The 21,219-nt window shown below is 44.1% G+C and overlaps 1 protein-coding gene across 3 annotated transcripts in view; it reads right to left on the bottom strand.

The window, feature by feature from the left end:
• The window catches only part of SRGAP3 (SLIT-ROBO Rho GTPase activating protein 3), a 271,705-nt gene that overhangs the window by 37,573 nt on the left and 212,913 nt on the right, over positions 1–21,219 (bottom strand). For 2 of the 3 annotated variants that reach the window (XM_002813478.5, XM_054551851.2), the window contains exons 12-15: positions 17,249–17,351; positions 11,548–11,608; positions 9,884–9,961; positions 148–282 (exon numbers count right to left, since the gene is read on the bottom strand). In XM_002813478.5, the coding sequence (XP_002813524.1) occupies positions 148–282; positions 9,884–9,961; positions 11,548–11,608; positions 17,249–17,351 (377 nt within the window). Of the gene's footprint in view, positions 1–147; positions 283–9,883; positions 9,962–11,547; positions 11,609–12,708; positions 12,740–17,248; positions 17,352–21,219 lie in introns of all 3 variants that reach the window. The other variant, XM_002813479.5, reaches the window with a different exon arrangement.

Below are 21,219 nucleotides of genomic sequence, written 5' to 3'. Positions count from 1 at the left end.
ATTTCCGCTTTCAGTTCTATGAGGATGCACGTCACACTTCACCTTTCATAATATCCCTCCTCTATGCCTAGCACAGCAATAAGCCTGTAGCTCAACTCCAACAATGATTTGTCAAAGAACTGATCATTTCACCTGGGAAATACTTACTAATAGTAGATATCAAATCTTGAAACCTTTCCTTAGGAAAGAGTGGGTTTTCCAGTCCTCGGAAATACAGTTTTAAAACACCAGCGACTGAATTGATATCTCGTTCATTTTGATCATCCACAAGGGGGTCTTCACCTGAGTGGAAACAAGAGACGAGATGATGTTTCAGCTTGGGAAGGAGTCAGAGAATGTGCAGATGGCAGAAGAGATGACCTGGTCCAGCCTGAACCACAGGAAAGGCAGATGGGAGAAGTCTCCCCCACGTATGAGGCCCCCCACTTCAGCAAGTTTAAAGTTCTCTCTGCAACTTATTTGAAAATGTTTAAATCTACAGAAAAGTTGTAAAAATAAAATAATGAACGCCCATCACCCTTCGCTTACACTCATCTTGCCACATTTGATTTCTCGTTCTTTCTGTATTTATATTTATTGTTGCTCCACTATTTGAGATTATTTTGTAGACATCAAAACACACCACTGCTAACTACTTCAACACACTTCTCCTAAGAATAAGGATATTCTCCTGCATAACCACAACATTATCACACCTAAGAAAATTAACCATTCAAAAAGAACATCTCGTATAGAGCCCACATTCAGACATCCCCAGTTGTCCCATGGTGTCTTTTATAGACTTTTTTTCAAAAGCCAAGATCTAATCAGCATTCACACAATTCACTTGGTGGTTATTTTTCTTGAGTCCTTTAAATGTAAAATATGCCCCGATATTTTTGTTTGCTAGTTTGTTTTTTACAATATCAGCTCTTTCTGAAGAGCCCTGGCCAGTTGTCTTGTAGAATGCCTCACACTCTGGATTTGTCTGTTTTCTCATGATTAGACTCCAATTAAATATTTTTGGCAAGAACACTACATGGGTGACGTTATGGACACCTTAATGCATCCCATTAGAAGGCACGTACGTCAGGCTGTCCTGCTGCTGGTGATGCCAACCTTGATAACTGGGTCAAGGTGTTGGCCTCCAGATCTCTACATTATAAAGGTATTTTCCCCCACTTTGTAATAAGTATGATCTGTGAAATGGTACTCAAAGTGTCAAGATGATACTTTGAGACGACCGTGTGCATGTAGTCCCCAACATGTTTCACCCAATGGTTTTAGCATCCAGTGATGATTTTTGCCCAAATTAATTGTTCCACTGGGGTTGCAAAATGGTGATTTTCTAATTATGTAATTTCTTCTCCATGTATCAGCAGGCATTCTTTTGTAAAGAAGAGCTGTCTTCCTGTCCCCCACCCTCACCCTTTATTAACACTTATACGTACTTGTTTTTGTAATTTTTAACTGAATTGTGATTACCCATTACCATCACTATTTTTTAGAATACTTCAATTGTCCCAAATTTGGCAAGGGAGCATACTTTCTTGTGTCCTTTTAGTGTGACCTCCATTGAGCACTTCCTTGCTTTCTGGACCAAAAAAAATCCCCAATTACTTTTTACTTTCCTTGATCCAGATTTTGAATCAAACATTTCTCCAGCGGGGTCTGTTTGCTCTCTGTAGGAAACAAATATGGTGTTTCATATCGAGACACCAAGATCTAGGTATTAGGTGTGCTCATTGCTACAGAAGAGTCACAAAGACCTTCTAGATCCTTTCAGTGGATAGAACTAGAATCTTTTTTCATCAGTTCATACTGATGTTTCTTATTCATACAATAAGGTTTTCATTACCTTCACTTATTTTGTATTTGTACATTTTTTTCTTACCATAAAAATCTTGGTTCTGAATAATACTAGTAATAATTACATTCATCTGCTTTATCCTATAATACAAAATCAATGTGTAGCAGTTTTAATAGTAGTATTACCACTAACAATAAACCTGCTATATACAACTTGAGATTTCTTTCCAGGGCTTTTGTTTATGTTATTGTTTAGTATTTTTATCTTCAAAATGTATCCCACTAAAGAGATATATGGTCAGAAGACAGCAAGTAGATCAGTGGTTGCCTAGGGCTGGTGGCCAGGGTATGGAGGATATTGGGAGGGACTTGCAAATGGGTACAAGGTTCCTTTTGGGGAGGATGAAGAAGTTCTGAAGTAACATTATGATGATGATTGCCTAACTCTGTAAATATAATAGAAACTATTGAAATGTATTTTTTCTTTTATTGATATATAACATTTTAAATATTTATGGTGTACATGTAACTGTTAGATGCATAGAATGTATAATGATCAAGTCAGGGTATTTGAGGTATCCATCACCTTGAATATCTGTCATTTCTATGTGTTGGTATCATTTCAAGTCCTCTCTTCTAGTTACTTTGAAACACACAAAATAGTGTTGCTAAGTATTGTCACCCTATTCTACTATTAAACCCTAGAACTTATTTCTTCTATCCAATTGTATGTCTGTACTCACTAACCAACCTCTCTTCATTCTCCACTCCCACTCACCCTTCCTTCTGGCACCTATCATTCTATCCTCTGTGTCCATGAGATAAAGTGTTCTAGCTCCCAAACAGGAGTGAGAACATGCAGTAATCTTCTTTCTGAGGCTGGCTTATTTCACTTAACATAATGTCCTCCAGTTCCATACATGTTGCTGCAAATGACATGATTTCATTCTTCTTTGTGGCTGGATAGTATTCCACTATATATTATACACTACATTTTCTTTTTCCATTCATGTATTGGTGGACACGTAGGTTGCTTCCGTATCTTTGCTATCGTGAATAGTGCTGCAGTAAACGTGGGAGTGCAGGTATCCTTTTGATACATTAATTTATTCTCCTCTAGATAAATACCCAGTAGTGGGATTGCTGAATGGTATGGTAGTTCTATTTTTAGTTTTTTGAGAAATCTCCATGCTGTTTTCCATAGTGGTTGTATTAATTTACATTCCCACTCACAGTATATAAGAGTTCCCTTTTCCCTGCATCCTCATCAGCATCTGTTATTGTCTGCCTTTTTAATAATAGCCATTCTAACTGGGGTGACATGATATTTGTGGTTTTGATTTGCATGAAATGTATACTTTAAAAAATGGGTGAACCTTATGGTATGCAATTCAATAAAGCTGTTAAAAATGTATGATCGGAGTACCTGTTCAAACGTTACTCTCTGTAGTTATCAATTTGGTAAGTGGCATACTTGGTTTTCTTTGCATTTTAGGTATTAATTTTTTTTAGAAATACTTTTTTTAAATTTACAGTTTTAAATGCACAAAGCATTTATAGGGTCCAAAAGTCAAAAGTTGCACTCAGACAAGCCCTATTCTTATCCTTCTCTCCTCCACACCTTATATTTTCATTCGTTTCTGGTTTGTCTTGCTGTATGAGCAAATACATAAGCCTATTTTTAATATCTTCTTATTTCTTACACAGAATATAGTATACTTATAAATAAACTTCTTTCTTCACTTAACAAGAAACCCTGGAAATCCCTCCACATTAGTTCACAGAGATCTTCCTCTATTTATTATTTTTTTAAAGGCTGCAAAGTACTCTACTTCATGGATAGACCATAATTTATACAATCAATCTCTTATGGGTCAACATTTGACTTCTTTCCACTATTTTGTTATTATAAATATTGCCACAGTGAATATTCTTGTGTTTTTGTATGCATGGAGGCAGATCTCTGTGATCAGTTCCCAGAAGAGGGATGGCTGGGTCATAGGGTAGACATATATGCAGTTTTTTCAGACAGAGTGGAATTCTTCACTGGGGCTATGCCATTTTATATTCCTACCAGCAACACCATCTCAAGAATGTTGTTTTCCACAGCCCTGCCCCTGGCATATCGTCAGTGTTTTGAATTTTTGCCAGTTGGACAAGGGAAAATGGTATCTCAGGGGAGTAGCACTTTTCGATTTAATCAGAGCTGCTGGGCAGGTTCACCACTGTGAATTTCCATGGGGGAGGTGAAAGGCAGCAGGGAGCCTTCTGCTGCTTTCCTGAGATGTTCAGAGACATCCGCACAATGGGCTGCTCCTCCTCCTGAACAGCTAAGAGCACCTCTAGGGCTGGCAAGCAATGAAAAGCATAACTGGAAACTCATCCTTGGATCTCTTCACTCTGCTTCTGTGGGAAGTGAATACATGTCACTGCCAGAGCCTCCCTAGCCCCAACATGCTTCAGTATGAATTAGAGAATGGTCCCCCTGCCTTCCTGCACCAGGGCTTGCAGTGTACAGAGCATGAGCCAGAGTTCAGTTCCCATCTGTTCTCTTGGCTGGGCAGCCTTGTGCAGTGCCCAGCATGAACAATCATGCATAGTGGCCTAGATATGGTATTGGATAGGTCAATCTCTCAAATGTTCCCACTGGAGGAGGTGAGAATGCTGCCTCCATAAGACTTCCTTGTAGGAAAGGAAGAGAGAAAATAAACACACCAAAAAAATCATCTGTATTCACACAGCACTTCTCAAGTGAGAAGCACATTTGTACATATGAACTCTCCTAACCCTTACAGCACTGCATGTCACTAAGGGAGACATGGTTCCAATACCACCGTTCTCTCCTGTGGGAGAGCTGAGGCCCTGGCAGATGAAGCAATGTGCCCACAATCACAAAGTCAACAACAGATACTGGCAGCTCCAAGGTCTCATAATCCCTGAGAGATACACTTTCTTCTACCTGTGATTTTTGGATCTGTCTGTCTGCATCTATGCCTGCTTATATAGGTAGGTATATATTTACCTACTTTCCTTCCTTCCTTCCTTTCATCCTTTACAGTAGAATCTCAACCTTTTTTTTTCTCAGTAAAAAAGTTCCTGTGAAATCCCAACTTATAGAACAAGGCTGTCTTAGTTGAACTGGGGTGGGGGATGTCCAAGCCTTACCTCCTCAGCCTCCCTCCTATCCCTGTAGCAGCCTAAGGAATTCAAAAACTGTACCATATTAAGCTGTTTCCCTATTAGCTCCACACAACATTCCTGTGGTCTCATAATTCAAAAACACATGGATATTTTCCTCCATGTTGCCTAGTACTAGTTCCCGTTGTTAAGCGTGATTAGCATATTGATTTTACATACGCACACATACACATACACATGCCATTAGTTCTTGCCATTCCTCCTGCAAGGCTCTCAGTCCATAAATTGAACTGCCCAAACATTCTTTTCAATTAGCCCAGGCCTTTGGCTCTCTGCAAGCTAGTTAGTTTTGGCTCTGAGAATGGAATCCCAGAGCTGGAGATGAGCTGGATGGTTCCTGTGAATGACGGCTTTCTCCAGGAGGAGAATTAGAGCTAACATTCCAGGCAAATCTGAAGGAAAGACATGTTCACACTTGGCTAGCTAATGTCCTGGGGAGGTGGCATTGTTACTGAATTGCCCTGCCTGGAGCTTACTTTTACCCAGATCACCTGGGCGTTGCTAAAGGCTTTAAGACAGGGCTGTGCCCAGGGCAGAGACTGAGCACATAGTGTGTGCTTAAAGGCTCTGTCAGACCTGCTGCTGGAAGCTTGGAGTCAGTCTCTCTCATGAGGGCAGTTCTCTCTGGCCACAGGTCCTCAAGCCCCTTGACATGACAACCCCGCCCAGCATCTCCTGGTTCCATCCCTCTTCTCGAGGCAGGACACAGATCTCAGAAGGGGCAGATCCAGAGTCAAGAGTGTGCTAGAGCCTACATGGCATGGCTTTAGCACATCCAAACCCTGCGTAGATCTGCACAGGGGGAGAGAGCCATTGCCTCCTTGGCAAGGCACCCCCTCCACATAAGGAGAGATCTCAGCACTCCCATCTGTGCATACAAAGAGGGCACCTAGAGAGGTTTGTGGGGGACCCTCTGGGAGACAAGAGCAAACCACAGCTCACCCCACAGCTCAGCAGCTAATTCTTGCCTTTGCGTGATGTGTGTTTTTTTTTCTCTCTCTCCCTCATTTTGCCAGAAGATTTATAGGGAGAGCTCAAAACTTGAGCAGTGAGTTTAAGATTTACTGACGACAACAACAAAAAGAATTCCAACTAAAACTCTGGTTGACTCATATGAGAAGGAAAAAAAAAAGTAGATTTAGGAATAATAAGTCAGGAGTGGATTTCCAACATGTTATCACTTTTCAGGAGCTTAAGGAAAAGAAAACCATGCTCCTTTCAACAGCCTTAAGCAAGGAACTCTGGGAAGACCTCTACTCAGGAGAAGGGAAAAACAGAGCCAAGGAAGAACAAGACCCAAATCCCTTTTAACAACTGGTGAAGAATGGGCACCCTGCAGGGATTAGAGGATTTAAATTTTAAAAATAAAAGGAAAAGGCTGGGGGCAGTGGCTCACGCCTGGAATCCCAGCAATTCTGGAGGTTGAGGCAGGTGCATCGCTTTGAGCCCAGGAGTTCAATGGCGAAAGCCCATCTCTACAAAAAAATACAAAAATTAGCCAGGCATGATGGCACACACCTGTAATCCCAGCTACTTGGTGGATGGAAGGGTGCTGAAGTGGGAAGATCGCCTGAACCCAGGGAGGCAGAGACGCTGTCTCAAAAACTAAATAAACTGGCCAGGCGCAGTGGCTCATGCCTATAATCCCACCACTTTGGGAGGCTGAGGTGGGTGGATCACGAGGTCAGGAGATGGAGACCATCCTGGCCAACGTTGTGAAACCCTGTCTCTACCAAAAATATAAAAAATTAGCCAGGCGAGGTGGCACATGCCTGTAGTCCCAGCTACTCAGGAGGCTGAGGGAGGAGAATCACTTGAACCTGGGAGGCGGAGGTTGCAGTGAGCCGAGATTCCGCCACTGCGCTCCAGCTTGGTGACAGGGCGAGACTCCATCTCAATTAACTAACTAACTAAATAAATAAAATACAGGAAGAAAGGAAAAACATGGCATACTGGTTTGGAGAGGAAATTTAGTCACGAGTTAAACCATGTGGGATGTGAAGAGTGGGCGAGAAGAGAAATATTGAGCTGGGCCCAGGTTTGGGCCACCCCGTCGCCACGGAAACACAGAGATAAGCAGGCTGAGGGCCAGGAAGAGGGAAGACCCTAGTTTGGGGAGGGGTGGGAGGAGGCGGCCCTGAGTGTCAGCCAGGTTGGGAGCCAAACCCAGGGCATATGCTTGGTGAATATCAAGGAACAGAAAAGAATAAGTGAGAAATCTGGCAGCAGCCAACCCAGAAAATCCAGGAAAGGATTTTTATAAAAGAGACATACTAGAACGATTCTTTTAGAAGAAAGCATGCTTCATTGTTGACTCAGGTGGAGCAGAAGGACCAGGCTGGTGAGAGAATGAGATTCGTTCTGGAACGATGGGGAGAGAGAGTGAGGCCAACTGCGTCCGTGAGGAAAAGAAAAAGGAAAAAATTTTTTTTGCAGCTGAGATTTAGTTCAGATGTTCTCTGCCCAGCTGGGCTCTGCCTGAGGCGATCCAAGGCTTGTTAGGAGCAGAGAATTATTTTAAATTGCACATCACCCATGCAAAGCACCAAAGCAAGTGACAGGAGGTACTGACCTTAAAAAATCACATTCAAGAAGGTAAAAAGCAGTGCTACCAGAGTAGGGAAAGGGTGGGGTTGCCTGTGGCAACAAGGTTACATACAGAATATGGAGAGGCAGGGAAATGCCAGGCAAAGTGGTTGCCAGGCTGGAGGCACCATGCAGTGAGTTTGCCCATGAGATTCAAGGCAGGGTGACAAGGCATTCTGTATAATGGGATGAGCCCAGGAGGAGGGAACAGCAAAGGTTCCAGACTATGGTTCTGTTCATTGTAAATGAACACGGGGCAGCAGGGGTGTAAGGAGTTGGGGAAAACGAAGAAACAACATTATGGATTGGACTGTCCAGTGCTGCCAAGAGAGGCTCAGAGCAATGACAAATGATACTTGCATCATGGACGCAGATGGGAGAGACCTCTTGCTTTCTGACCTTTGCACATGCTGTTCTCTTGGCTTGGAGTGCCCTTTCTTTGCCCCTGCTTCCCCTGGCTCTTACTCTTCAAGCCTCAGCTTAGGCATTTTTCCCCAAGGAAGCCCTCCTTGGCTTTGCTATTCCTCCCCACTCCATCCAAGCTGGGCTAGGGCCTCCTATGCTCCCCAATGCCTACTCCATCATTGCACTGATTACACTGGCTGTTGACTAAACGGGCTCCCCCACTAGTAGTGACTGTATTTTGTTCATATTGCATTTCCAGGCCCTTGTCCATTACCTTGTATGGTATAGAGCTCAGTGCGTGCTTGTTTAGTGAATGAATACATGACTGAGTAGGAGCTTGGAGCAAGGAGGTCCTGGGGCTCCCTGGTTCTAAGCACCCGAGATCTTCGAGTAGGCTCCAGAAACGAAGCTCCCCTAGACCCCAGGAGGCCACTGAGCATGACATGCAGCCAAATCTCATTGTCTACACATGGTTCCAAGCCACAGCACCTACATCCACAGAGGGTCTGTGCCTGGGGGCTGTGGCAGTACTGCTTGGAACTGCAGAATGCTTCCTCCACCACAGGATGGAATGGAGATGATTGAGAGGCAGAGAATGTGCTCAAGAGGCAGCTCCTTTGGGGTGGGAGGGGAGCTAGGTAATAAGTAGGAAGAATTCTATGGGTGGAAATACACAGAAAGGTCTGCTCAGAGCACAGCCAACAGGGGTAAACCATACCTTTTGGGATGTGATGTACTGCAAGTAAAGGGGTATGGGGTTGGGGTCCTCAGTACCAGAACCACTCAGAGAAGAAGGCAGTAAATCAGAGTTGAGAAGGGATGGACTATGGAGACATGACCTTTTCAAATATTGGAAAATTGCAGGCAGAGATATTATTTGGGATACTGATATTCCAACTCTTCTTTCCTCCCCTGGGATGAGGTTATGGACTTGCTAATGCTAGGTTTTGTTCTAGAATCAGGGAGCAGGATTGAAAATATTTCCTCGAATGAAAATGCACGGATTTTCCGTTTCAGTGCAGCAGTGAGATAAACACTGAATATTCAAAGGCAGAGGTGTAAGAAGAATTGAGCGTTTCCTGACCCAGTGAGTTCTTACTTGGCTTGGACACTATCACTGGCCATCTGTTCCTATCAGGGATTCTGACGCCCAGAGAGGCTACACCAAATATATCATATGTGTCCTGGTCTAGTGGTCCACCTCATTTCTAATAAGCTTTCATATCCTTGTTTAAATCAAAATGGGAACTAGGTCACCTCTCCAGGAGTGGAGGGAGTGTATAATCTCTTACCCCCAATGTGTGGCTTGCCAAAAACACTGCATAAAAAATTAACAATTAGGATATTCTAAAAGCCACTCAGTGTTTTCTATGTTCTTCCAATTCTAAAATGTAGCATCATTTACAGATTCACATAAATATTCCAGAGCTCTTTACAAGGCGCCCTTTCCCAGCAACCACTGTGCTGTCCACTGGAGAAAGCACCCATAAGCAGTAATAGTAGTAATAGCAGTAGTAGCAGTAGCAGTAGCAGTAGTAGTTGTAGTAGTAGTAGTGGTGGTGGTGTGGTGGTGGTGGTGGTGGTGGTGCTGGTGGTGGTGGTGCTGGTGCTGGTGCTGGTGCTGGTGCTGGTGCTAGAGGTAGGTAAATGTTGAACAGTTAACTCTTTGGCAGGGAATAATTAGAACTTAGTGTTTGCCAATTTCTGTGGTGTAAACACTCCAGCCATGGCTTATTCCAAGTACCAGGACAAAGGCACTGCATGTGAAGTTGGGAAGAGATGTGCACAATCAGCTCCTGCAAACCACTGCAGGCCGGCTTCTGCACACCACTGGCTCTGAGACATATGTGAACATTCACCCTGGCTTCCCCTGGCCACAAGCTTAAGATGGTCGCTCTGCACCCACCTCTCTCAAAGGAATTTTTGATGTCATTGACTTCCACCTGAGATCCTGGCACTCTGAAGATCCCCTGCTGCTGGAGTCCTAAAAAAGAAACATACAGAAAAAGAAATAGTAAATCCACGAGACCTTGAGTTCATTAGACTACCGGGAATATCAGTGACTCCCCCCATTGCTTGTCCCTTTCTCCCCCCTGATCCTTTATAACAGAGTCATTCCGTATGAATGTCACCAGAAATGGCCTTCACGGTAAAGTACAGCTGGCCAAAATCCTTGGACACATCTGCTTCATACACTTGTGATCTTCTGTTTGAGCTTAAAGGAAAAGGCCTTAAGAAGTTTGTATCAATACCTTTCCTTCCCTGTACACAGACATGTTCTGCCTTCAAGAAGAGCTAGACTCCAGAGTACATTCTGGCGGGGACTTGGGAGAGGTTAAATTATTAAAATAAAACTATCCCTTTTTTTTACATGTTTCTACAAGGCCTTAACAAAGAGGAGACCCTTATACATGACATGACAGTAACGACGTAACAGCAGCCTGTACGACTGAAGGAACTAAAAGGTCTGTTTCATATTAATGGGAATTAATGGGGGAGCCTGTGGTCCTTTCCCTATCTCTGTTTTTCTATATAAAACAATTTTCCACATTATAATTTAGGAAGTATTTACTCTCAAAAGGCAGGCTTTGGTCAAAGTTTGGTTTGTACGTAGTATGTGCTCAATAAATGCTTGCTTGTTCATCTCTTTAATTAAACAATATTGAACTTCTGCCACCCAAGTCTCTGATCTCATCGTCCTGGCTCCTTACCACCCAGCCACACTGACCTTCCTCCCCATGCTAGGCCTTTCCACTCGCCATCCTCCATTCTCTCCACCTGGACTGCATAGCTGGCTGCTTCTACTCAGGTATTAGTTCAAACATCACCCCCTCCTCACCATCTTAGCCAAAGCACCTCCTCTCCTTTCCAGCCATTCTCTATCCCCTTTAAATTAGTTTCATGGCATTTGCAGTATCTCAAATGATATTATTTATTTTTCCACTTGATAATTTCCTTGCCCTTTTCATTGGAAATGTAAGCTATGCAGGGCAGGCATTCCACCTGTCTTGTTCATGCCTGTATTCCCATTGTCCAAAGCAGTGCCTATTATGCACTCAATAAATATGGTTTTGGAGGAATGAATGAGTGGATAAGCACCAGTTACGTTCTGGTGACACCATGGTTAACAAATCCCAGACACCATTATTAGGTTGGCGCAAAAGTAATTGCGGTTTTTGCCATTCAAAAGTAATGGCAAAAGCCGCAATTACTTTGGCATCAACCTAATACCTTCATGGAGCTTATAATCTAGTAGTATTAGCTGATTTACTGGCAAACTCCATTCAGTGCTCAAAGCACAGAGCTGTAGGGTTGAGTTCTCTTGTCCATGCCCTTTCTACTCTCCAGCTTTCCTAGGTCTTGGATCCTCTCACCATAATCTCCATCCCCCAACACACAGGCTCAAAAGTAGCACTCAGAAGAGCAGCTGCTGTGTGCAGTACTTTCCCCCTCAAAAGCAGAGCTGTGACGGGAAGTCTTCCAGGACAAATTAGAATCTCATTTCCTATCAGAACAGCCTAGCACCTGTTCTGCAGATTGCTGAAAACACTGGCCCAAGATCCAGCTTACCATATAAATTGATGTAACGGATGCAGCTCTCGACTACAAGCGGTATAGCTTGTCCTGAATCCTTGAGAAAAGAAAAATTGTGAGTTTTATGGGGCTTGACAACCACCACAGGAAAAAGATTGCAAACACTGATTATAGACTCAAGCCAGAATATTAGTACCATCAGATTAGTAGGAAAACAAGCAAGGAACTGCTAATCCTAAAGTCTCCATGGACAGTTACAATAGAGAGTCTTCAGCTGTGCGCACAAAAAGGCATAGCTATGATCATTTTAAAGAAATGCTCTTCTTCTTACCCAACTGGAAAGGAACCTGGGCTCAGGAGGCCTGGCAGGCCCACTTGGGCAGTGGAGAGGGAACCACCTCAGGGAGGGTGCTGGAGTCTGGCCTTGAAGAGTTCTCTGCATCCCTCTCCATTTTGTCCCAACTCAACACTATTTTCTCAGTGCTCAAGGATCAACTCCTCATCCTATTACTGCAGTACCTGATGTCAGAATTAAGGGCACACCAGGGGAGAAGCAAGGCTGGCCCCCGGTGGAAATTTTGAGCTCTAAGAAAAGAAGACCAGTTCTACTCATGAAGTCACAACTAAACACCCAGATGCATACTGCATTTAACAGTAAACATGCCACAGGGAAAAGCTCTAGAGGCAGCCGATGTCAGCCATTGGCCATTCAGGGGCCAACCTTACTCTAAAAGGCTGAAAAAGATGCAATTCTCAACACAGGCACCTGGGATGTGAATGTATTTTCAATGACATCTTCCTAGACTGGTCTACAGCCACAAATGATTATGGCGGAGGGGAGACATTTTCTTTTGGATTCCATTATTGGTTGCCCTCTCTGTTATTCCAGGTCACTTAAAGAGCATCGAATTCTTTTAAACTTTCTTTAAAAGGGGCCAAATCAAAGGCCTAGCCTCCTCACATGAGTAGACGATGAGGCACATGTAATATGCTCTTGTGAAGACAGCATGGATTTGGATATGTTCTTGGCTCCTCCACACCCCACCTGTGAATTCTTTCCTTGATTGACTGTGCCCAGGGACAGGACAAGAATATGGACCCATCAGCAACAGGCAAGGTGGGCTCTGTTCTGGAAATCAGCACTAAAGACAGTTTCCATTGCGGTGAATGGGGCTAATGGGCCTTTCTAGTAAATACCTGGTTCCTGGTTCGAGCATTTCTTCTTCCTCTGATAACAAAAAATAAACAGGCAGCAGAGCAGGAGAAAAAGAAAAGATTATGCAGGAATAAGATCAGTTAGAGTAAGCAGATCCTTCAGAGTCCGTGAACACCGAAATGCAATGGCAGCCAGCCAAGGTCCTGGGGAGCCTGCCAAACAGCCGGCCTGTGGGGAGAGCCACCCTCGAGCCTGGAAGCTTCATGGGACTTCTGGAAGCCACCCAGCCAGCCTTCCCATGTGGCTGCCTTAGCTGCCCTCCCAGACACCAGTTGACATGGGGGCCTCTTTCAGTCCTTGTGAAAGAGCAGCAACTGTGTGGACTGGACCCATTCCCATCCCTGTACCTAGCTTCTCTTCAACAAAAGGGACTGTTTATGCACCCATGGACAAAAGCCTACCTACGACCCCATAAGGTACTCCCAGCTGCCCACAAAAAGGAGAGAAACACACCTTTATGTCCACTGGAACAATGTCTCTGGAATTCAGCTCAAGAAACATCATTCTTGGTAAAAAGTTCAGTTCTAACAAGATCATGTCTACAAGGTACCCTCTGGATAGATGCCCATAGGTTTCCACCTGATGCCAAATTCCAAACAGCTTCCCATGTTTCCCTGCCATACACCCTAAGTTGCTTTTCTTGGGTATCCACTTGGCTTTGCTCTCCTTCCTCCCTTCTTGACCCTTACACTGGCACTAAGGAATACAAAAGCTGAGAAAGGCCTGGAGGAGAAAGGGAAAGTTTCTCCTGGAGGAGAAAGGGAAGTTGAGTCAGAATGCCTTCATGAGCTTGGGGGCAGAACTGGGGCCTTTACTTTCACTAAAAGCCACTGATGATGCCCATTTTCAGGAGAGCACCATCGGCTCTTTCTACCTGTGCAGCAGGTCCATCTCTGGGGTGAGCACTTGTCCCATCCAGGCTCCTGGAGGATGTGTGCCTTCTAGCTAGAATCATCTGTCCAGTTCTCAGCATCTCGACAGCTGGAATTGTCTGCTACCTGACATGCTGACTAAATCTACCAGAATCCCAGAACTGAGCAAACAGCTTGGTCGAACAGGCTCTATGAGCAATATGCTAAAATTAATGCTAATAATCATAGGTAATACATAGTGCTTACTATGTGCCATCCAGTGCTCTAGAAACATAACATATATTGGCTCATTTAATCCTCCTCACAAACTCATGAAGTAAGCAATTGTCATGGTTATTTTACAGAAACAAGATGAGGACTCTCCCCTTGTCCCAGAGGTGAACCTCCTGGGCTTCAAAATTGGCTCTTATAAAAATGAGTTCTCCTTTTGTCTGAGAGGAGGAGGAAAAAACATCAAGGATTTTGAAAGGGGTTTGTTTATTCAGGTAGGGTCCAAGAAATGTATAAAACAAACTCCAGCAACATTTACTTATGATTATTAACCCGGGGGATGCTTCCTTGTCCCTCTAAATCATCATAATTGTGAAGTCCCAGTGATGTTATTTCATTAAAAAAACTTTTCACAGGTGTGGTTTTTCAAAGCTGCGGACTTTCAGAAGGCATGTGAATTATAACAGAAAATTAAATTCCATTCTCAATAGTTGAAGGATTGAATACATTATACTGCCTATTCATTCTCTGAAAGTTAATAATCTTTCACAGTAAAACTGTGCTGTAAAACATTGACCACTTAGCTCATAGTAGGTGCACAGTATGAGTTTGTTGAGCTGTGCTGATGGTATGTGATGAATACAGTGTGACTATAAAGCAATGCAATAGTAAGGCCAGGTGCAGTGGCGCATGCCTATAATCCCAGGACTTTGGGAGGCCCTTGGGAAGGATCCCTTGGGCCCAGGAGTTCAAGACCAGCCTGGGCAACACGGTAAGATCCTGTCTCTGCAAAAAAAATTTTTTTTTAAATTAGCCAAGCATGGTGGTGCATGTGTGTAGCCCCAGCTACTCGGGAGGCTGAGGTGGGAGGATCACTTGAGCCCAAGAGGTCAAGGCTACAGTGAGCCGTGATTGTGCCACTGTACTCCAGCCTGGGCAACACAGCAAGACTGCCTCAATAAATGAATGAATGAATGAAATAGTATTTAACAAACACACCTTTTTTCCCAATCAAATGAGTATTATTCCTCCAACTTTTCCCCTTAGGAGGTGATGCACTTATTCCAACAGTGCTGCCACTGCTCAAGTGCTCTGGGCTGTCACTGCTGGGGTGCTCTTTTCAGAGCCGGTGGAACAGCCCCACTGTAGCATATTCCTCTTGCCATTTTGCACCTCCAATGGCATCGCAAAGCTCAGCTTCAAATGGAGCTTTCTATTCCAAAGACAAGGTGTGCATTTGAATACATAGTCTTGGCCCCACTGGTAAAGGCCACGCTCCAGGCTCTAAAGAAGATTGACCAAAGCAGCTGCAGCAATGCCGACACATTCAGGTAAGAAGGTGGCTTCCCAAGGTGACTGTCTCAAAAGGGCAAACACTCATGTGGTTGACTAGGTTATGATGTGTTGGTCAGAAGGAATAAAGTCAGATCACTTTATAGTCACATCTTATGTATAGGAAGGACCTCTCTATTACAAAAATACTTAACAGAATATCTACCTGTCAAGTACTGTCAGATAACAGTTGATTCCTTCCAAGTATCCTGACTGATCACCCATTTCCAAAGACCTAAGCAAACTGAGAATGTCCCTGTCTCTGAGCCTTCATTCCTTCTGTTCCTCCTTTCAATAATTCCTTCTGCCCTTTTATTCTCCTCTGTATTCCCACCTTTCTTTCAAAGCCCCTCTAGAAGCCTACTGTGCTTGAGCTCATAGCTCTTCTTGCTCTGAACTTCTTTTTGTTGTTGTTTATTTTTGAGACAGGATCTTGCTCTGTCACCGAGGCTGGAGTGGCACGACTGTAGATCACTGCCGCCTTGACCTCCCAGGCTCAAGCCATCCTCCTACCTCAGCCTCCCAAAGTTCTAGGATTACAAGTATGAGCCACTACGCCTATCCTAAACTTGTTTCTGTGGGGATAACTCACCAGGTGCTCTTCCTAAATCACCTTCCACTTTCTGCCTTTTGTGTTTAAAATCTCCCAAGCTCCACTACTGACTCCTTGAGGGAAGGGAGAGTAATTAGCCCCCTCCTGGCCATGGACCATGGCTCTTTTATGGGCAAGGGTGAAAGAAGAAAGTCTTGGAGGAGAGAGGAGGGAGGATGGAGACAGAGGATTCCTTTGGTACAGCCCTGCCCTCCCATGACCCAATAAACCACTCCCTCTGGGTCACCTCCTGATCTTCCTTCCTGATGCATCCATGGGCCCCTCCTTTTGGGAATCCTCTATGCTTCAGTCTTCTTAGGCATCCTACAGCAGTCCTTGATATCCCTCGACCCTGGGCAGTCCCAACTTGGGCCCTGGTCTTCCACTTTCCCTTTTCCCCACTCTCCCTTCCCCAGAACTCAGCCCACATGCAGAGACAGTCCTGGGACCCAGGCTAGTCCTGCTTACCCCCTCCCCTGCCTAAGGCCAAACCCATATCCAGTCTCTTGCTGTCCTGGAAGTCTTGTGCTGGACCCTGTCTGAGGATCACAAGTAGAGAGCTGGAGCACGGGCAGCCTCCATAACCCCCAAATCATTGGCAAAGCCCAAGAGCCTTTGTTTTTTCTCCTGATTGATATCTATCATCTTCTCTGAAGAGAGTGTCTTCATTAGAAGGTAGTGGGCTCTCAAATCAGTTGCAGGGACTTCCCTGCTTCCTCTAAGTAATGTTAAGAGTGCTTCTCCCCTTCCTCAAGTATCTCCCCAGCTGCTGCTCTTCGCTTCTCCATCTTCTTAATTTCCCTTGAGCCATTATATCTGATATGGCTTAATCTCATACCCTTTATACCAAAGAGAAAAGAAAAGAGAAACTTGCCTAGCTAAACTACTTTAATTTTTAGTTTAAGGTACAAAGGGTTAACCTAGAATTCAAAAGGGACAACCTCAACTTTTCTCCCTTCTCCCAGACCACCTAACAGGAAGCAAAACTAGGTGGGAGGATTTTCTCTTATAAAAATTGTATGTGTTTCCTTTGCTGGTATATAGGCAACTAAAAAAAAATTCACGTGTATAAAAACACACTGATACCCACAGGGATTTCCTCTGTGTTGCTTTCAATCCAGCTCCTCTTGGGAGATATAAGTGTGAAGTGAGGGAATGGGGTTTCTCTGACTGTCCCTCAGGTGTTAGGACTGCAGTTGCTGAAGCAATGAAGCGTAGCTGGCTGGGCCCGCCGTGCTGGTATTTCAGCCACACTTGGACTTCCCTGAGTTCTTTCATGATCTGATCCCTAAACCCCAGGGCTGAGAATTGCACAGGGCACTTAGGAGCAAAGGGTTAGAGGCCACAGCAGCTCCCGTGAAAAGTCCTTGCTGAAGCTAAGAGCAGGCTGCAGCGAGGAACTAGCTCCACAGGGCCTGGCCAAGGACAGGGCTGTCTGCTGGCAGGGAGGCAGGCGGACAGAGGCTGCCATTACATTGGGTGCATTCGCGGACTCCACGGCTCCCCAGCAAGTACCTTAATGAATGCTTCCATACTGCCGTTAAAGAGTTTATGGCTATACACTGAGAGAGGCCTAGGTCTCCTCATTTTCTGTGGTTTAGGGGGAAGACAGGGGGGCCTAGGGGAAAACGGAACAAAAGAAATCAAGAAAGCAACCAACATAAACATACAACTGGGAAAGATGCTCTTAAAACCCACGACTAAAGGGGAACACAAAATGTAAATGGAAGCCCCTGACCCCCCGCCAAGACATTGGTTTCCAATGTTCCATCTGAAGGCCTTTGGATGTTTTAGGGGATCTTAATTTACCCACAATGCCAAGCAGGAGCAACTCTTACATAACACGAATGCATTCTAAATCTTAGGGGGAAAATAGTACATGTGCAAGAAACCATTGAAACTCCAATCAGAGGCTGTCATTCTGCAAAGCTGACCAGATGGAGGGGGAATCAGGGGAGAGAGATATAATCTGTAGCCCGAGAAAGCAAGAGACTTTCAAAAATGATTGTGAGGGTTAATTTTCATTATTTTGGTTTAAATTTATCACCAAGTCTCAACTCCCAATGTACCAAGGCACTGATCTTCCTAATGCCTCTTGGCATTTCAAATGCACTTGACTAATCTTTATTTCATTGATCTAAGAGCCAGGCAATTACTATTCTCATTTCAGAGATGAAGAAACTGATGCCATGAGGGAGGCTGCAACTTCTTTGGGGTCCCTGGGTGACCCCAGAATGATGGTAATGTCCTGTTCTTTAGTCAAGTACACTTTCTTTTTTTTTTTTTTTTTTTTTTTCTTTTTCTTTGAGACGGAGTCTCGCTCTGTCGCCCAGTCTGGGGTGCAATGGCATGATCTCAGCTCACCGCAACCTCTGCCTCCCAGGTTCAAGCGATTCTCCTGCCTCAGCCTCCCGAGTAGCTAGGATTACAGGCATATACCACCACACCCAGCTAATTTTTTGTATCTTTAATAGAGACAGGGTTTCACCATGTTGGCCAGGCTGGTCTTGAACTCCTGACGTCGTGATCTGCCCACCTTGGCCTCCCAAAGTGCTGGGATTACAGGCGTGAGCCTCCGTACCCAGCCTCAAGTACATTTTCAATTAAAGCACTTTCAAATCCATTATTATACTCAATACCACCTCAACCCTGTACATGTGGCCCCATTTTACAGAGGCAGAAACTGAAGCCTTCTGTGAAGGAGAACTGACAGAGCTGGACCCCAAACCCAGGACTCTTTGGCTCCAAGTTCAGGGTTTTTCCTACCAGGCCACCATCATGGAGCCTTAGGGCACTGTTTTATTTCCAGCCAAGGACTCATCTACCCCAGTGACCTTTGCCATGGGATCAGGTTGAAAGTGTCTTGCTTTACTTTAGGATTTCCATTCCTAAAGTATGCTCCACTCTCGGCCACAGGGAGGGGTAACCACACCACAGTTCACCAGAGAAACAGCCACAAACGCTGGACCTGTTTCCAGAATTGCTCACCATGCATATACCTGTGTTGGCTTATTTGCTCATTTCAACACAAGTTGGCCTGACTCAATGGTGCCAGCCTTCTGGGGCAAAGGCCTTTTTAAGGTTAGGAAGAGGGCCCCTAACCAAGACAGGCAGTTCATTTTCAAATGGCTTGGTTCAAAATTTGGGTAGCAACAAGTGGGGACTCAGCCAGGCACAGATAATGTCCACACATGACAAGCAAAGACCTGGTCCCCCAAGTCTTGATTGATTTCTGTGAGTGGGCAAGAAATCTTCCAGACTATGTAGCCAATCAGGATAAATGAGATTCATCCTGCCTCTGCTGACTGGGCTTGTTGTACCTGTCTCCTTCAGTAGGCCAGCCATCCCCAGGGACCTCTAACCAACTTCTCCTAGGTGTTTGAGTATTGAGCAAATGCTGCTAGCTCCAGTACATGCATGGCAAAAACCAGGTGAATCCAAATATCATGCCACCCAAACAATGGAAACAAAATAACAGCACAGATCAAAATTTTGAAAAGAAACAACAGGCAAGATTATTTTCAAGCCCATCTTGGATCTATGTCAATTTGGTTAGCTAAGTCCATGTCATTTATTTTTCAAAAATTACTTATTTTTTTGAGGATGTATGTATGTGGGGTGGGATTTCTTACAAGATCTGCTCTTAAATTTTCAAATACCAAAGGCAAAAGAGAGTGTCAAAAATGTGACACAAGGCCAAAGGTTTTAAGTTTGGGGATTAGAAATAACTTGATGATAGCAACATTGTTACCCTGTTTTCATAGTGTTTGGCTTGTTTTTGAACATTCCCAGATCATTTCCTTATCACATTGCATGATAACCTCACAACAACCCTGTGAGGTTGGGAAAGAATATTCAATTCACTTTACATACAAGGCCAGTGAGCCCACAAAAGATGAAGAAACTTGCCTAAGGTCACACAAATAAAATGTGATTGAGGCTGCTGGTAAAATTCAGCTCTTCCTACTCTCAAGCCTCTAGTGTGAGTATGAAAGTGATTTTATCATAGAACATCTAGAAGTAACATTAAATTATCTGTTAAATTCTCATGGCCAGGAAGAGCGGAGACTCTTAAAGCAGGTGTTGGACACTCAATATCAAAAAACCTACAGTGCCCAACTGGAGGGTTTCCTTAAAAGAAAGTCCTAAGTGTTTTTTGTTTTTTCTTAAATTCTACAAAGTGGAATAAAGGGGAAATAGGATATGTTCTCCCATTTTTCCTGCCCAATCCAGAAAGCAAAGGACTGTGTGAATCACACGAGGATTTCTTTCTTGTGTGGTGCTCTGTGCACTGTCTGGAATCTCTGACAAGGAAACGTAGCTATCCCAACTTTGCACAATATCAAATCTATATCGACTTACTGAAGTGCTGGGTGGGGCACAAAGTGGGGAGCAGGGGGGCAGCTCGGCCAAGGAAAGTGGGGCAGCCTAAGCCTTCCATCTCTTCTGCTGCTCAGATGCAGAGCAAAAAGGAAAGAAAGAAAGAAAGAGAGGCAGGGAAAACAGGAACAGAGAAAGCCAAAGAGAGGAAGAAAGAGAAACCAGAGACCAATGTCCCCTTTCTGCCTTTTAATCAAGATGAAAATTAACACACGTTGGCAACACAGGAAAAAATAGCCTCAAAATTATCCTGCAACGAAAGGGATGTGATGAAAAATTCTCCTAGATAACTTAATAGACTTGGAAGTCAACATCCCAAATGATGGCAATGCTGTAGTGCAATGCCAGTCGGGCCCTTGGAGGCTGCTATTCATGGGCTGTGTAATGCGTTGCATCTGCTTGAACAAGATCTCAAGTGATTTCACCTCTAATCCAGACCACGAGGGCATGTCAACCTGGGTAAGGGGAGCCAGACATTCATTTGAGTCACAATAATCAAACCTTATGTTTGCATCTTGCTTTGACATTTACAATACACTTTTAAATTTAAGTGCATTATCACATCTGGCCATCCTGAATTACAGGGTTATTATGAATTTGGTCTATTCTAAGATAAGGTTCTGAAGTGTGAGAAAAATATAACATGCTGCAGCCCATATGCAAAACCAGTTCCTCTATACAAGGTCAACAGCAACTTAGCTGAGGGGATCCTGTCAAATAACCATCCAAAAATGATATCCACCTCGTGTGGGAGTCCATGGAAGATACAGAGAGAGCCATAGGACAGAGACATTGTTAGCAACAATTTCCACAAGTTAAATAATGATTTTGAAGGTAAGAGGAGACTTTTAGTTTACTAACAAAGTTGTCTTTGACCTTGACCAGGAACCAGAGTACACAGGGCTATGTCTGCAATTGAATGCAGGGTAGTTGCAGTCAAATGCAGGGTGTCTAAGTGGGAGGTCTGATAAACTCAGCTTGGATTTCCCAGGCCCTAGGTCAAGGAGGGTGTGGAAGACAACACTTCAGAGGGCTTTATTTAAAACACAAAACAAAACAAAACAAAACACACAAACCCTCAACTTTCCCCTGAGGGAGGACCCTGA

This window comes from Pongo abelii, chromosome 2 (assembly GCF_028885655.2).
Source record: "Pongo abelii isolate AG06213 chromosome 2, NHGRI_mPonAbe1-v2.0_pri, whole genome shotgun sequence".
Lineage (NCBI taxonomy): Eukaryota > Metazoa > Chordata > Mammalia > Primates > Hominidae > Pongo > Pongo abelii.
Note: the sequence above shows the minus strand (reverse complement) of the source record. Positions and strands in the feature narration are given on the sequence as shown.